This window comes from Lolium rigidum, chromosome 5 (genome assembly GCF_022539505.1).
Source record: "Lolium rigidum isolate FL_2022 chromosome 5, APGP_CSIRO_Lrig_0.1, whole genome shotgun sequence".
NCBI classification, from domain to species: domain Eukaryota; kingdom Viridiplantae; phylum Streptophyta; class Magnoliopsida; order Poales; family Poaceae; genus Lolium; species Lolium rigidum.
This window is the reverse complement of record NC_061512.1, coordinates 78531057-78549798: the sequence shown is the minus strand read 5'-3', so window position 1 is coordinate 78549798 and position 18742 is coordinate 78531057. Positions and strand designations below refer to the sequence as shown.

At 47.0% G+C, this 18742-nt stretch overlaps 1 protein-coding gene across 1 annotated transcript; it reads left to right on the top strand.

Moving 5' to 3' along the window:
• Nucleotides 1-13307: 13307 nt before the first annotated feature.
• On the top strand, nt 13308-14174 carry LOC124656138 (putative protein phosphatase 2C 24). The gene is made up of 2 exons (XM_047194937.1): nt 13308-13687; nt 13751-14174. Exons 1-2 carry the CDS (start codon nt 13308-13310, stop codon nt 14172-14174), a joined length of 804 nt encoding a protein of 267 aa, XP_047050893.1.
• The last annotated feature ends 4568 nt before the right edge of the window (nt 14175-18742 follow it).

Sequence of the window (18742 nt, the reverse complement as noted above, 5' to 3'; positions counted from 1 at the left end):
ATAAAAGACATATTGTAAACATTATAAGACTCTACACCGTCTTCCTTGTTGTTCAAAACTCAATACTAGAAATTATCTAGACTTTAGAGAGACCAAATATGCAAACCAAATTTTAGCAAGCTCTATGTATTTCTTCATTAATGGGTGCAAAGTATATGATGCAAGATCAGCTTAAACATGAGCACAACAATTGCCAAGTATCAAATTATCCAAGACATTTTAGAATTACTACATGTAGCATTTCCCGATTCCAACCATATAACAATTTAACGAAGAAGATTCAACCTTCGCCATGAATACTATGAGTAAAGCCTAAGGACATATTTGTCCATATGCAACAGCGAAGCGTGTCTCTTTCCCACACAATGAATGCTAGGATCCATTTTATTCAAACAAAAACAAAAACAAAAACAAACCGACGCTCCAAGCAAAGTACATAAGATGTGATTGAATAAAAATATAGTTTCGGGGGAGGAACTCGATGATGTTGTCGATGAAGAAGGGGATGCCTTGGGCATCCCCAAGCTTAGACGCTTGAGTCTTCTTAGAATATGCAGGGGTGAACCACCGGGGCATCCCCAAGCTTAAAGCTTTCACTCCTCTTGATCTTAGTATATCATACTCCTCTCTTGACCCTTGAAAACTTCCTTCACACCAAACTTCAAGCAAACTCATTAGAGGGTTAGTGCACAATCAAAAATTCACATGTTCAGAGGTGACACAATCATTATTAATACTTCTGGACATTGCACAAAGCTACTGGACATTAATGGATCAAAGAAATCCATCCAACATAGCAAAAGGGGCAATGCGAAATAAAAGGCAGAATCTGTCAAAAACAGAACAGTCCGTAAAGACGAACCTGGAAGGGGCACTTAACTTGCTCAAACGGAAAAACTCAAAACTAATGAAAGTTGCGTACATATCTGAGGATCACGCACGTAAATTTGCAGATTTTTTTGATTTTTTTACAGAGACTTCTGCGCGAATTCGTGACAGACAGCAATGCTGTTTCGTGCAGCAATCCAAATCTAGCATCAACTTTACCATAGAGACTTTACTTGGCACAAAAACATGATAATGAGAGGTTGCTACAGTAGTAAACAACTTCCAAGACTCAAATATAAAACAAAGTACTGTAGTAAAAACATGGGTTGTCTTCCATAAGCGTTTTTCTTTAACGCCTTTCAGCTAGGCGCAGAAAGTGTATATCAAGTATTATCGAAAGATGATGCATCTTCAGCGGGGTTTGGAGTTTTCTCAACCATGCATAGTATATTGGATACATAAGTTTCAGCGGCTCCCTTTTCATTAGTCTTGGGCTTGCTACTCTTATCAAACAAATTTTCAGGAACAAGCCAAGCATAGTTATTTTCTAGCGCTTCATTCATCGCTAGGAGCTTACATGGTATTGGTGCTTTGATCTCCCCACCATCATTAATATTATTAGTGTACCTTACTCTCTCCATGTCCATCTTTTCAAGGATACTAACATGATTGAAAAATTCTTCTATATTATTTCTCCCAACTATAGACCCACGTCCTACCGGTATGTCTTTTACGGTAAAATTAAAAGGAAACATGTTGAAATAAGTAAGCAAATATAAGTAACTAATTTTTTTGTGTTTTTGATATAGAGAACAAGGCAGTAAATAAAGTAAAGCTAGCAACTAATTTTTTTTGTGTTTTGATATAATGCAGCAAACAAAGTAGTAAATAAAATAAAGCAAGACAAAAACAAAGTAAAGAGATTGGATTGTGGAGACTCCCCTTGCAGCGTGTCTTGATCTCCCCGGCAACGGCGCCAGAAAATATGCTTGATGGCGTGTAACTCACACGTTCGTTGGGAACCCCAAGAGGAAGGTATGATGCGCACGGCAGCAAGTTTTCCCTCGGAAAGAAACCAAGGTTTATCGAACCAGGAGGAGCCAAGAAGCACGTTGAAGGTTGATGGCGGCGGGATGTAGTGCGACGCAACACCGGGGATTCCGGCGCTAACGTGGAACCTGCACAACACAACCAAAGTACTTTTCCCCAACGAAACAGGTGAGGTTGTCAATCTCACCGGCTTGCTTGTAACAAAGGATTAACCGTATTGTGTGGAAGATGATTGTTTGCGAGAAAACGAGTAGAACAAGTATTGCGATAGATTGTATGCGATGTAAAGAATAGGACCGGGGTCCACAGTTCACTAGAGGTGTCTCTCCCATAAGATAAATAGCATGTTGGGTGAACAAATTACAGTCGGGCAATTGACAAATAGAGAGGGCATAACAATGCACATACATGATATGATAAGTATTGTGAGATTTAATTGGGCATTACGACAAAGTACATAGACCGCTATCCAGCATGCATCTATGCCTAAAAAGTCCACCTTCGAGGTTATCATCCGAACCCTTTCCAGTATTAAGTTGCAAAACAACGGACAATTGCATTAAGTATGGTGCGTAATGTAATCAATAACTACATCCTCGGACATAGCATCAATGTTTTATCCCTAGTGGCAACAAGCACATCCACAACCTTAGAACTTTCTGTCACTCGTCCCAGATTTAATGGAGGCATGAACCCACTATCGAGCATAAATACTCCCTCTTGGAGTTAAGAGTAAAAACTTGGCCGGAGCCTCTACTAATAACGGAGAGCATGCAAGATCATAAACAACACATAGGTAATAGATTGATAATTAACATAACATAGTATTCTCTATCCATCGGATCCCGACAAACACAACATATAGCATTACGGATAGATGATCTTGATCATGTTAGGCAGCTCACAAGATCCAACAATGAAGCACATAAGGAGAAGACGACCATCTAGCTACTGCTATGGACCCATAGTCCAGGGGTGAACTACTCACTCATCACTCCGGAGGCGACCATGGCGGTGAAGAGTCCTCCGGGAGATGATTCCCCTCTCCGGCAGGGTGCCGGAGGTGATCTCCAGAATCCCCCGAGATGAGATTGGCGGCGGTGGCGTCTCAGTAAGGTTTTCCGTATCGTGGCTCTCGGTACTGGGGGTTTCGCGACGAAGGCTTTAAGTAGGCGGAAGGGCAACGCGGGGGGCCACACGAGGGCCCCACACGCCAGGGCCGCGTGGCCTAGGGCTGGGCCGCGCCGCCCTGTTGTGGCGGCGCCTCGTGGCCCCACTTCCTTTCCCCCTCGGTCTTCTGGAAGCTTCGTGCAAAAATAGGACCCTGGGCGTTGATTTCGTCCAATTCCGAGAATATTTCTTTACTAGGATTTCTGAAACCAAAAACAGCAGAAAACAGCAACTGGCTCTTCGGCATCTCGTTAATAGGTTAGTGCCGGAAAATGCATAAATACGACATATAATGTGTATAAAACATGTAGATATCATCAATAATGTGGCATGGAACATAAGAAATTATCGATACGTCGGAGACGTATCAGGTATCGTCACAGACAATGGAACTAACTTTGATTCCAAAAAGTTCCGGAAGTTTTGCGATGACGGTGGCATTAAACTAAAATTTGCTTCGGTGGCACATCCCCAAACCAACGGTCAGGTCGAAAGGATCAATGGTCTAATAGGATATGGCCTCAAGAAACGCCTTACGGGTGCAGCTGGAGCTTGGGTCGAAGAATTGCCATCTGTACTCTGGAGTCTGCGTACTACACCCAACAGGTCAACTCAGTATACTCCGTTCTTCTTGGTATACGGAGCCGAAGTAGTCTTGCCAGCCGATGTTCGGTTCGAAGCCCCTCGGGTGACTGCGTACACGGAAGCAACTTCCAACAACGCGCTGCAAGATGTCGTGGACCTCCTTGACGAAGCTCGGGACATCGCCTTGGCAAGAACAACGGTGTATCAGTAGGCGTTAAGAAATTACCACAGTCGACGAGTACGCAATCGAAGCTTCAATGTTGGAGATATGGTACTGCGACTAAAGCAAGAAAGACCTCTGAAGCTCGAATCTCCGTGGGAAGGACCATTCATCATCACTAAAGTGATACCAGGGGGAGCTTATCGTCTCAAGAATCCAGCTTCGGGTGAAGACGTTGAAAATCCATGGAACGTTGCACATTTGCGACGGTTCTATGCATAGGATATAATCATTCTCTCCCTATTATTTGGCAGCTCCTAAGCTTGTCTTATATTATGAATAAAACTTTTGATCGGGTTTTCTACCTTTGTTGTTCCAGGCCTCATTATCCGAACAAATTGTTCGGGGCCTCCGTCATTGGCTGTTACTCCCATCGGGAGTGCTGGCCAGAAACACGTTTGTACAGTGTCATTAACTAAATACTCCCATCGGGATATAAGGTTAATGACACACAGCAACCCATCCAAGCCTCGAGAAAATACGCGAGCGCTGCAGTCGATGGACATACTATCACAAACAAGGCTCAAACCGGTGCACCGTGTGACGAAGCCAAGCGCCTAAATCCCTCGATTATTCGACGGGTGTCGCTCTTACAGAACTTACTCATCGACTCCGCAATAAACTTGCAATTACAACGGAGTCGTCGGGTGAGCAGGCTGACTTGATCACTCAGCCGCCCCCGACAAAAATTATTACACGTATTAACAAATTCACCAAAAGTACATGATGTACGAAACGCACATTAAGTTACATATGAGATTATCCCTTGCAGGTACAAGTTCATTACATACATATGAATGCATAATTTCACGGCAGGTTTCCTTGGTCCTCTCGGGCCTTCAGGTCCCTCTCGATACCTGTTTCCATTCGAGAGATGATGACATATGCGGGATTTCTAGCAATGTCATAATATTGGTTTAAACTCCTACTAGTATTTGCTATGGCCTCCAAATCTAAGGTCGGATGACACGCTAACACTGAAGCAAGAGCAAGTTCGGCGTCGGCCAGGAGTTCCTTTCGCACCAATAATCGAATCCTCTCTAGAGTCTTGAATCGAGTAAATAGAGCAGATAAAGTCTCGGGCGCTTGGTCCAGAGGAAACAAGGTCCTCCACACCATCGAGAGATGAGCGTGGTACTTGTCAAAATAGTAATGCACCTTTGACTTCAGAAAAGCATTGGTAGAAACTCCCATCGGGAGCATTGCACATATATTACATTCAAAAAAGTAGCGGTACTGGCAACAGAGCCAGTATAAAACAGGCCTAGATTATATCAAGGTCTAGTTACAGCAATAGAGCGAGAAGTTTAATCACGAGGGAGCCGATGATGAGCCAGGAGCAGCTTCAGGCGCGGATTTGGTCTTCGCTTCGTCAAACAATTTGAGAAGATGATTGGCGCATTTCACCGCCGATTGTTTGTAGGGATCAAGATCAACTAGGCAGTTGTTCTCGTCTACGGGCAGCGCCTTAGATAACTTTTCTAATTCAGAGCCTAAGCCATGACCCTTCAGGAGTTGAAAAGTAAGGACTGCTCCAAACAGTCGGGAGCGCCGCTTCAGTACCTCTATAGGCTCATAAGGGTCGATGGAGAAAGCATATGTCATCTCGCCAAGGGTCTTGTCTTGCTTTATCTTCGGGAATATCATCGAGAACAACCTCGACAGTGCTCCCTTGGTCTTTTGCAGCAGCCCAAGAACTTGGATATTGGCGTTAGTAGCAAGGGAGAGTGCATCAGACATTGAGTCCTCCCGAAGCTTGCGTGCTCGATTGATAGGCACGTCGGTAGCAGCTGAGAAGTGACGGATAAGCAAATCAAAGGATAGTATCATAGAAATATTTTACACTCGATCACGAAGGAACTTACCAAGCAAGTTCGTGATAGAATCGCGGAGGGCGCCTTCCTTTTTGTCAGCAGCGACAGCGGCTTCGCATCTGGCATCATCCTCATCCTTCATCTTCTGCTTCAGCTTCTTTAGTTCATCCTTCAGCAGGATGTTTTCATTCTGGGCTTCGGCTGCGAGCTTGTTAGCCTCCAACACTTGGTCAGGCGAAACTTTGACGGTCTTCCGAAGCTAAGCATTCTTAGATTCCAGGCGAGTAAATTGATCGGCAAAATCTGCCACAACATCAACTCTGGCATAAATTGGCTGCAAGGGAAAAGTTCAAGGAACTTCAGCCATGCATGAAAATTCACCATAAAGGAAGAAAACTAAGTTAGGTGGTCCATTTACATGATCACGAGCAGCCGAAGGAACGGGGCCGCTGCCAGGAGAAATAACCTTCGACACCGGAACCTTTCCCACGGTCGTCCTTGAGGGCGGCGTCGGTTTGGCAGGCGAAGGATTCGACTCCTTGGCTGATTCAACCCTCCCAGAGAACAACTTAGCCCTCTTCGCGAGAGGGAGTTCGTCGTCATCAGAGCTGCTTGAAAAGCGAGGACGTTCATCGTACAAGAATAAAGAAGGCTAGTTGCAAAGAGAACAAAATACCCACAGGTCTAAGTCATCTTCGGCAGCGAAGAAACTTGTCGAAGTTTTCGCAGCAGGGGGAGGCGATGCAGTTTCATCGGCATCATTATCTTGCCCGCTAGGACTCGATTCAGCCGTTGTGATCAGGTCCTCATTTATCCTCTTGCACCGCCTGCTCCTGGTGAGGGCATCATCCTCGGGGGCTTCGTCCTCCTGGACATCGCTATCCTCAAGAACGTGCTGAGCGTCCTCGGTCTCCTCGGAGTCATGATCGTCATCCTCTGGTTCCATACCACTTTCGGGTGTGGGAGGATAACATTGAGCCACGGTGGAGGCCTGCCGACAAGTGAGAAATTAATAAAAGATTGAAGAACAGCACAATAGTAGTAATCGAAATGAAGTAAAGGTTACCTCAGTCGGAAGGTGTTTGAGATCATATGGAGAGCGGGCCGAAGTCAGGACAATGATGTCCTTCATGCTGTAGCAAGTGAGACGTCACACTTCGTCACGAAGGTCGTCATCCGACAGATCGGCAGAGCTTACTCTCGACTTGTCATCCTTCCCAGTGTACATCCACAACTGGTGAGGCCGGGACATCAGTGGCTGCACCCGACGCCTTAGGAACACTGAGACTACTTCAGTGCCACACATCGTCAAGCCTCCCGCGTTATTTAGGTCAACAACCTGTTCGAACAGCTTGTCGGCTATGGCGCTTTCGTTGGAAGACAGGGTGTTTCGCCAAGATTTCTTCGGCTGAGCCACCAGGACATCTTCAAACGGAGGAAGGTTGGAACGCCGCCCAGATACTGGAGTGTCTCGCAGGTAGAACCATTTGTGACGCCAGCCCTGGATAGATTCTTTCATCCGGAAGTTGAAGTAATCAACCTCCTTTCTAACAACGAAGCCAACGCCACCGACGACGGGGGGGGGGGCATTGTTGTCATTGTGACGCTTGACATAAAAGATTTTCCTCCAAAGACCCCAGTGGGGATCGATGCCAAGGAAAGCCTCGCAAACAGTAATGAAGATGGAAAGATGGAGGATGGAATTTTGGGTCAGCTGCCAGAGCTGGATCCCATAGAAAAAAAAGAAGGGAACGAAGAAATTCGTGGGCAGGAAGAGAAAGCCCGCGAAACAGAAAGACGATGAACATAACAGTAAAGCCCTTCGGGGGCTTTGGGCGAGAGGATGGACCTGGAAGACGAATGTCGTTGTCAGACGAGGAGATGAGGCCGAGGGTGCGCAGCTTGTTCACCTCGCGGTTGGAAATGGTGGAGGCGCCCCAATCGCGGCTGACCTTGGTTGCGCCTGAGGTGCTGGTGCTCTTCTTCTTGCCCATGGCATCCGGAGCTCTTGAGAGAAGGAACAAAGGTGAAAAGAAAGGCTTTCGGGGGCTTTGGGCGAGAGGATGGACCTGGAAGACGAATGTCGTTGTCAGACGAGGAGATGAGGCCGAGGGTGCGCAGCTTGTTCACCTCGCGGTTGGAAATGGTGGAGGCGCCCCAATCGCGGCTGACCTTGGTTGCGCCTGAGGTGCTGGTGCTCTTCTTCTTGCCCATGGCGTCCGGAGCTCTTGAGAGAAGGAACAGAGGTGAAAAGAAAGGCTGGGGAAGAAGATGAGCAGTGTGGAAGCGTAAAAAGTGAAAACAACGGGAAGGCTCCCTATTTATATCACGTGTCATAAGGGATTGATGGGAGATCGTGGCCATAACTCCAAAACCATCGCGGGAGGTGGACGAGATCTAGTCGTACACGTGTCGCTCTAAAGAGAACGGAACCGGCGGCCCATTATTCCCACGATGTGCGGAAATCGAGGAGGCGCCTCGGTTAATGCGCATGCACTGGTCATTTCCTAAAAACTGCCCGCGCAGAGCTAAGGTGAGCCTGTCAGGTCATGTCTTGTCAATCAAACCATGGCAGTGATTACGTCATCAGTTACGTCGTGAAGCTCGCTGGAAGCATCCGAGGAGAAACTAAAATCATCAGGTGGTCAACTTGAGTCTACGCACGGATTGCAAGCATCCGCACCTAGACTCGGGGGCTACTCCCATCGGGAGCGCTGAACGCGCACCCGATAAACGTGAACTCGAAGACTTTTCTGCAAAGAGGGGCGTGAAGAAATATTTGAAGAAAATGACGGAATGCTCAGCTCGAGTCTGCACCCGGTCACAAGCGCCCGGGCCCAGACTCGGGGGCTACTCCCATCGGGAGCGCTGGACGCGTACCCGATAAACTTTTTTGCACTCCAGGATCATGCCCGGTGACTTGATTCTGTGTAGGGTAACGTTGTCTTGCCATCGGCAGTTAACCAGCAAAGCTAGGCACGTTGCTCAGTATCCTTTACGCATTAAAATCTTACTTGAAAAATTGAAGCTCCAATGCAAATTTATCGGTTGGCCTATGAAGACCTGCCGAAAACTTCGGCAGAAGAAAATGTTCGAGTAGCACAACTTGAGTCTACGCACGGATTGCAAGCATCCGTACCTAGACTTGGGGGCTACTCCCATCGGGAGCGCTGAAGGCGCACCCGATAGAAGAAGATGATGCTGTTACAAGATGGACAAGAACTATCAAGTGAGAAGAACATTTGATGGAGGCATGCTTTAGTCTCTAACCGAAATATCTTCGGCTAGGTACTCTGGGGCTACTGACGTGGGCATTACCCTTCGGGTAACTGTTATTGCCCTATCCTGTATAGCCCAACTGGAGGCCCATGAAGATGCCCGATGGCAAGGTGGGCCACTACGGCGGTGCCGAAGAAGATTCCTTGAAGGACGAGACGAAGAGGAACCGAACAAGGAAAGTTTAGATCTAGGGCTTTTGTAACCTAGTCGTACCCGGACAGATCTCTTGAGACCTGGACCCCTATATAAGGGCCAGGAGAGGGGCTGCCGAGGATTACAATCAATCTTAGCAAGTTTAGCCACCGAAAGTCTACAGCTAGGTCCACGTAGTACTTAGCCTCTCGACGAGACCACAGCCGAAACCTTTGGCACCCCATTGTAACCCTATATTTTCATAATCAAGATCAGACAGGCAGGACGTAAGGGTTTTACCTCATCGAGGGCCCCGAACCTGGGTAAATCGGTCTCCCCGCTTGTTTGTTAATCGATGTCTCGTGTCAGCCTACAGGATTCCATAAACCCTAAGCCCCAATTAGAGGGCATTGCCGAGGAGTACCCTCGACACCAAGCTTGGCGATGATGGATCCGACGATGATGTCGGCGATGCCGGCGAAGATGTAGCCGACATAATTGGAGCAGCCGATGAAGTGCCTTGTACCAGCAGAGTCCCCACAGACGGCACCAATTGACGAGGGTGCTCCTCGGCAATGCCCACCATGAGGGGCTTAGGGTTGACGGAATCCTGCAGGCTAGCACGAGACATCGGATACCAAACAAATGGGGAGAGATATTTACCCAGGTTCTGGGCCCTCGATGAGGTAAAACCTTTACTTCATGCTTGTCTGATCTTGATTTCGAATATATCAAGTTACAATGGGGTAGCCGATAGGCTGCTATGGTCAAATCGCCGAGAGGCAAGGATTCTAGGTTTTTAGCTCTAACATGCGGTGGTTCTACGTATTGATGTTGCATTGTTTGGCAGGCCCCCTCCTGGTCTTTTTATAGCAGGATAGGTCTCGAGAGTCCTGTCCAAACTCGACTAGGTTACAATGAGATCTATTCTAGTCTTTCCTTTAACGGTGTGTTCTTGCCTTGTTCATCAGGAATTCGTCTTCTAGTAGGTCTTATTTGTTGGAACCAACATATGGGCCCACCTTGGTTGTTGGGCAAACTTCATGGGCCCCTAGTTGGGCCGGAGGAGGTAGACTAATGTCGGGTACCCGAAGGGTAATGCCCACATTAATGATGATGCTCATTTCTTTACCACTGAAACCACGCCAATGCAATTGGTTAATGCCCTTCTTATGTGTGATTGCTTTTCATCTCATATGGCTTGTGACGCTTTCTCTCATGGTACTCCTGGACCACCTTGGCCCAGTACACCTTGCCCTTTTGCTGGGCGCCATTAATGTAGTCATGGCTGGTCGCCAGCCACGCGTCGCACAAACACTTGTCCTCCTCGTCGTTCAAGCCATAGGTCCTATGGCTCTTCCCCTTTTTCTTGGTACCATCATTCGTGGTGAGGAAAGGCCATGTTGGCGCCTCCTCATAGTCATCGACGCAGATGGTTGCCTGCGTGGGCGGGGTGGAGAACATCCGTGCGCCATTGATGTCCACCCCATCGTGCGTCTGTGGCCACTAATCATGCGACCCTGTCCCGGCGCCGTCGCCAACGCCGCAGATCTTAGCCTGGATGTCCCCCTCATTGCGTCCCGCCAATAGGCCTACAAATCATCGGACGTCAGACGAATGACACACGGCAGGTCGACACACTGAGAGAGCTAACGTATCGGGTCGTCCATCGTCGGGGCAGATGGTGTCATTTCGTGAAACAGGGTGCGGGGCACCGGCATGCTCTCCTCCGGGACCTGGCGCGTCTTCTGTGTCGCGCCCGGGTACGAGTCAACGCTCCTCGACGTCCGGTTTAGGTCGGGAATCGACGCCCCGTTGAACTGCACCGGCGCGGCGCCGGAGGGGAATCGCCTGAGAACTTACCGAGCTCACCAACGAGGCCGGGGGAGCGACTCCGATGATCCTCTCTTACTTGACGAGAAGCATGGCCACCGCTATGCTTGGATGGAGGCCTACTTGTGCGGCGCCGGCTTTCAACTGCATCTGACAAGCAATGTGCTGGGTGGCCTCCACGTGCTAGGCGGCGGCCGCCGCTGCATTCCTCTCCATCAGATTGTTACGCCGGCCGCGACGCTTCGCGGCCTCAACGCCTTTCTCCTCCTTGGACAACATCTTCTTTGCCGCCTTCGGCTTAGCTTTCCGGCCGCCGGTGGCGGCACACTTTGCTTCGGCCGAAGATGCGGCCTCTATTGGGGGCTATGGTGGTGTCTATGGGGGAGTCTAGGGCGTAGGCGGCTGCGAGGGTTCCCTTGGAATCCATGGTGGCTACGGCGACGAGGACGTCCATCGCTATGGCATGGACTGTTGGCGCCAGTCTACTTTGATTTTTCACGCTGTGAATAGCCACCGGCGGGAATGTTATCGGCGTCCCTGCCACTGACCTACGGATCCTATCTAAGTTTCGGCGGTCTCTCGTGGCGCGTCAGTGCAGCGTCCACCGAGACGCAAACTCGATACATATTTGGGTCAGGTTGCGTCGTCGCGGAAAGTCTGGACACTCACTAGTAGAAAAACCCCCCTTTAGTACCGGTTCCAAAGGGTCTTTAGTACCGGTTTTGGAACCGGTACTAATTATCCGGCACTAAAGGCCTCCCACCTTTAGTACCGGTTCCTTACGAACCGGTACTAAAGGTCCCCGCGGGGCTGGTGATCTTTTTTTTATTTTTTTTTTCACAAAAAGGCTATTTCGTTTAATTTTTTTTATCTATTTTTCTTCTAATTATTTTTCACTCCCTTTTTTTCACAATTTCTAATATTTCCGTTAGTCTCTAACTACACTTAATCTCTAGGAAATTACTTACCCTTGGTCAAACTTCCCGGTCGGTCACCCATCCTCACACTACTCCAACACTAGCACGCTTAACTTCCGGGTTCCTTTCCGTCCCACTTCCAAGTGCTTCGCGCGCATGTTATTGATACTACTATCATATCAATCCTATTAACATGTTGGTCAATGTCACACTTCTTTATTATTTGTATTGCAAATAATTTTTTTAATAAACAAAAGTAATGATGTAATAATAATGTTGAATAAATAAATAAAATTAACTTTTTAATTTGTATTATTTTTATTTATTTTTTAAAAATTTAGTTTTTTTTTGCCAAACCTTAAACCTGAAAATTTGAAAATCTTATAATTTGCTAAAAGTAATAGTAATATTCTGGGATTCAAAAAATCTTATAATTATTAATTTTAATTTTTTAAAAATAAAAAATATATAAAATTCTAAAGTTTTGGAAAAAACCTAAAATCTTCCTGCTTTCATATTTTGATTTGGAATTTTGAGAATCTAAAATTTGGCTAACCGGGTAAACCCTGGTGAATTCGGATGTAACTTTTTCCCACGATGATTTTGATATATTATACGTTTTTTTTCGACGTCGTATGCAAAAGTTCTTGCGGTTTTACCATTTTCCAAAACTTTTTTGCAAAAAAAAGTGAAAATTCAAATTTGTTAATTTTCCCCAATACTAGGTTGCATAACATACAAGAATCTGAAAACATTTTATTTTTTTGAATTTTCTATCATTTTCATTTGTATTTTACAAAGCAAAAAAAGGCGATCCACGGAGGGGGGGGGGGTGGAGGTGCGTGGGGAGCAGAAAAAACCTTTAGTACCGGTTCGTGACACGAACCGGTACTAAAGGGTACCTTTAGTACCGGTTCCTGTCACGAACCGGTATTAAAGGTCTGTGCAGTGCAACCGGTACTAATGCACCCTTTAGTACCGGTTCGTAAGGAAACCGGTGCTAAAGGGTTGGACGAAAGACCCCCTTTTCTACTAGTGACTATACGTCAGGCCGCTGGACCTGGTGGCCGCTGGACCTAGTCCCAGACGTATTTTTCGTCCGCGCGGACTCAAACGATCGCTCCGTTTGCGTCGTCCGGATGGTGATGCCCTGAACAAACAGCAGAAATACATATGTCCCGTGCACGGAACATTTGTATCGTTAGATTCTCTTTATTTCACGCTTTGAGATCCGTGTTCCATGTTTCATTATGTTTCGTCAAACAGCCGCACTTGTCGTCAAGCATCAGTCCGTCTTCGATTCAGAAATGAAGTCGGTCCGGTCCGACTCCGAGTTCAGAAATAAGTCCTCCTTTACGCTGACGAAGACGAACTCATATGCCAACAGCCTATATATAACATATCGCGCGCACGCATCCGTACTAGTACGAGAAGTCGAGAGACTAGGCCGATCGAATCAGTTAAGCTAGACGTCCAATAATGGAGATCGACATGCAAACCCCGGACGTCCTCATGGGGTTGGCGTTCGGCATCCCCGCGTCCGCCGGTGACGAAGTCGGCCAGGAGAACGGCCACCGCTGGGACCCCATGGATTGCGACCAGAAGGCGCGGACGGCACTGAGGATGGAGTGCGACTTCTCCTACCTGCCGGACCACGACGAAGACGCCCACTTCTGCCACGCCAGGGCCGGCGTCGTCGGCGTCGCGGACGGGGTCGGGGGATGCCGAGGCGACGGCGTGGACGCCGCCGAGTTCTCGCGCGGGCTCATGGCCAACGCCTACAACGCGGTGGCTGCAGCGTCCTCCTCCGGCATCTGCCCTTACACGCTGCTGGAGATGGCGTACCAGAAGACGGTCGCGTCGACGCGCACGCCGGCGGCGTCCACCGCGCTAGTCCTGTCGCTGGCCGGCCGCGCCCTCAGGTGGGCCTACGTCGGCGACAGCACGTTCGCCGTGTTCCGCGGCGGCAGGCTCCTGCTCCGCGCGCTCCCGCAGCAGCACTACTTCAACTGCCCGTTCCAGCTCAGAGCGGTCGGCGGCGACAGGGTGCAGGACGCGGCGTTGGGCGAGTTCCCAGTAGAGGAAGGCGACGTTGTGGTGGCCGGGACGGACGGCCTCTTCGACAACGTGTTCGACGCGAAGCTCGAGGGGATCGTGCAGACATGCACGGCTTTGAGACTCACGCCAGGCAAGATGGCAGAAGCGATAGGAAGACTCGCCTACGACATGGCTAGGAGCAGTAGGGAGTCGCCCTTCAGTGCCGCCAGCCGAGAACATCAAGGTACCAACTTCACCGGCGGCAAAATGGACGACATTACTGTCGTCGTCGCCTACATTGTAACGTAGCCTCCATCTATTGTGTGTTTACGCAAAAAAGAAGCTGGGACACATGATCTTAAGTTCTATCAAAACCTGAAGTGCTGTAATAGTTTCTTCTTTCTGAGCGTTTACGTGCAAAGCCCTTTGTGGTTACTGCTGTGTTTGGCTTAGTTAGAATGATCAACAAAAAAGGGAGTATCAGACAAGTAGCAAGCAGTAGACCGTTTTTTTACTTTCATGTACTGAACATCTATGGTTTCGTTAATAAAATCAGGGAGAGATCCCTTAATTCAAAGAAAAAAGCAGGCTCCATCTAATTGATCTTACCACGACGATATGATATTTTTAGGAGAACATGACAACTGACTAAGTAGATCGATGGCTCATATCAAATTCTCTCAAATTCAATCAAATTTATAGAACCGTGATATTTTTGCCTGCGAGACTACCTACAATCCTATAGGGTACATCTATCATGAATACGACCATAAGTTTCCGGCTAATAATTAGCTAAACATTATTCTCACGGACATATTCGTCTTGTTTGTTTGGATAAAAGGATAAGTGGGGTAAGCCATCACAATTTTAAACTAAGGGGCGTCATGGGGCAATTTTCTTAAATAGATCCATCTACACCCAAGTCAACTTTCATTTCTTATTTCTAAGTCGAAGGTGCTAGCCATTTAAACTACAATATTATGGATCTTTCTCATATCCACATGATTGTGAACAAGGAGACATTGAACATATCAGGGTATGGACTTATACATAAAGATCTTAGGCGACTTAGAGCATCTCGAGCAGCCTCCGTCAAACAGCGTTTGGCAAATGCACCGAACAAATCGAGTGGGGGCATCCGGCTGACGCTTTTGCGGGGCGGGGCGCATGTGCCAAGTCGTGTCCCCGAAACAACATATTCGGCTAGGTTTTTTTATTTATTTTTCCAATTTCAACAATGTTTCTAAATAATCTAGTAAACCACATAAATAAATTGTTTACCACAAAAATAAATAGTTTTACCAAAAAGTAAAAATAGAAATAAAATAATTCAAAAAATTCAACAAAAATGAAGTTTAACTTCATAAAGTTGCAACTCACTTGATCCCCCACAGATGTTCTATCATTTTGCACTTGCGCATGAGCATCTACATCACGGATTGTCGCATGCATGACGAGAAAATTAGCAAAATCCGAAGACACTTCGTGATCAACAACGGCAAGAGGGCTTGTGCTCACTCTCGATAATCATGTTCTGCATGATCACGCAAGCATTTATCATCTTCTGCAACTCTCCTATCGAGAAGCAAAGTGAGACTTCTTTTGAACTAGAGGTTCGTTGATTGTCATCACAAGTCTCGGCCATCTTAGATAGATGACATCGGCTAGGTAGTACGCTTTGGTGTGTTAGCACCCATTGATCTCGTACTTGCAAGGTAGACCATGGCCTTCAACAAGTCAACCAAACACCGGAAAGCGCTGAAACACGCTGATGTCATTGTGACTTTGTGAGAACTCGCCATCTAAAAAAAGCATGCCAAATTCAGAGGTCATAGTCTGCCACAATTTCTGGTAGCACACTGCATTATCCATGATGCCCTTTGTACAAACCTTGCCAAAAAATGGAAAATTCTTCCATGAAAAGTGGGTGCAACTGATGATTCCGAGTATCTTAGAAAATCCCCTGATTCATTTGTTGCCATGATATATCTCTTCTTCACTTGGCCCTTTTAAATATATTAGAATATATAACCGTAATATATTTGTATAGATATACGGGTGTATATGTGTAGTTCTCATATAGTTGTCCGCACTAGTAGGAAAACCCTTATAGGCGGAGCTTAGTTCTGTGGCGCACCACCAAAAATGCGCCACAGAAAGTTATTTTGTGGCGCACCAGACACGGTGCGCCACAGAAATAGCTTAATTTTGTGGCGCACCAGGGATCCATGCGCCACAGAAATTTGGTGGGGCCAGCCCCAATCACTACTGCAAAAAGGCTTATAGCCTCCAGATGATTAGTGACAGGCAAAATTATGCCTGTCACTACTAAGTATACTAGTGACAGGCACGTATAAGCCCGTCACTGGTACAAAATACCAGTGACAGGCGTGTAGAAAAGGATGTCACTGGACTTTTTTGTTGAGAGCGGCCGATACTAGAAATATGCCAGTGACGGGCCTGGAAAGAAGCCTGTCACTAGGAATTTGGTGGAAGCCGTGGTAGCCCACAAGATCATGCTTATTTGTGGGCCATTCCTTCTCACGCGTGTCCTACCTGGGCTGGCCTAATCCCCATGCTTATTTCTAATTAAATTAAATTAAATTTAGATGTATTGCCGTGTTTTCCTTTGTCTTGAACTCATGATTATACTTAACTTGAATTTACATGAGTTATAGGGATGGATCGAGGTTGGATGTACACGGAGGACCGCACGACACAAAGTTTCCATGATCATGTGAATGAGTTTCTTGATGCCGCGGAACAAAATATGTCGAGAAAGGGTGGCACGAAGATATGTTGTCCGTGCAGTACTTGTCGAAACACAGCGTTGTTTGAAAGGAAATATGGGTCCTTGCACATGCACTTGATGCGTTGGGGTTTCATGGAAGATTATACGAGGTGGACAAGTCATGGGGAGGAGGCTGAGATTGACGAAGAGCTAGATGAAGAAGTGCGTCATGAAGAGTCAACATAAGAAGATATGGCGGAATCCGAAGATTTCGTATATGATGCAGAGGAGCCCATGCCAGATTCAGATGATTTGGCCAAAATGGTCAACGATCCTCATGTGCAAGAGCAGGTTATGAAAGACATAGTGAACGGCAAATCGGGTGACAGAGAGTGGGCCAAGTTGCAGACGCTGGTAAAGGATTCAGAAACTCCATTGTATCCCGGTTGCGATCCCGAGTACACCCGCCTATCGGTGACACTTGAACTTCTAAGGCAAAAGGCACTCCACAACGACACAGACGGAAGCCTTGATGATAGTTTGGAGTATCTTAGTAAGGTCTTGCCGAAGGGGAACGTTTTACCTAGGAGTTGCGATGAGGCCAAGAAAATTGTGTGCCCTCTTGGATTGGAGGTGATTAGATACCATGCTTGTCCAAATGATTGCATCATTTATCGCGGGGAGCACGAGAAGCTAAAAAATTGTCCAGAGTGCAATGCGTCCCGGTTCAAGCGGGGAAAGACCCCACAAGCGAAAACCGTGGAAAAATTGATGAGTGGTGCTCCTGCAAAGGTTGTATGGTACCTTCCAATCATTCCCCGTTTGAAGCGTCTGTTCGCAAACAAGAATGAGGTGAAGCTGTTGCGTTGGCATCAGGAGGGACGGAAAATTAATGATGGTGTGATGAGACACCCTGCAGATGCTTGCCAGTGGAAAGCAATCGACGTTGCATTCCCTTCATTTGGGGGAGATTCAAGGAACATCAGATTTGGTATGAGCACAGACGGAATAAACCCTTTCGGCAACATGAGTAGTAGGCACAGCACTTGGCCTGTTGTTATGTGGATGTACAACCTCCCTCCATGGCTATGTCTGAAGCGGAAGTATATACACTTAGCTATGCTCATTCAAGGCCCAAAGCAACCTGGCAGTGATATCAACATGTACATGAAACTAGTGTATGAGGAGTTAGCGACACTATGGACAGGGGTCGAGGTATGGTACGCTTATGAAGAAGATAACTTTAATATGAAAGGTTTGCTTCTCACAACAGTCCAGGACTATCCAGCCTTTGGATATCAATCTGGCCAGTGCGTCCATGGATACAACGCATGCGTGGAGTGCATGGATGATACAACAAGTCGGCGCCTACCGGGCTCTCAGAAAATTGTGTACATGGGGCATCGAAGATGGCTTCTAGATAATGACCCATGGAGACAAGAAAAACTAAAGTTTGACAATACAGTTGAGACCCGGTCACGACCACGTAAGAGGAGCGGGGAAGAAATACATAAATTATTGAACTCTTGGGTCGAGTGCCCTAAGGCATGAAAGAAGCAGAAGCAGGTAAAGCCATTGGAAGGCGTGTGGAAAACAAAATCTGTGTTCTGGGACTTGGAATACTGGCCCTATCTTGACACACGACATTGCATAGATGTCATGCATGTCGAAAAGAATGTGTGTGAGAGCTTGCTTGGTTTGTTGCTTCACTTGCCAGACAAGACCAAAGATGGTCCAAAGGCAAGAGCAGATTTGGAAGAACTCGGTATACGGAGAGAGCTATGGGCAAGAGAGGAGAAGAGCAATGAAGGCTATGGGCACCGATTTTTCAAGTGCCTTGAAAGTGTGAAGGTTACTTCTGGCTACTCGGCAAATATACAGAGACATCTTGACATGAAGAGTCACAAACTAATCGGTATGAAGTCGCATGACTGCCATGTTATGATCACATAAATACTTCCGGTGGCAATCAGGGGACTTATGGAGCCATGGGTTCGGAAGACGGTGTTGGACCTATGTAACTTTTTCGACACTATCTCTCAAAAGTCGATTACAAAGAAGCGTTGCAAACAACTGCAAGAAGAGATCATTGTCATACTATGCAAGCTAGAGATGTACTTTCCCCCTTCGTTCTTCGACATCATGG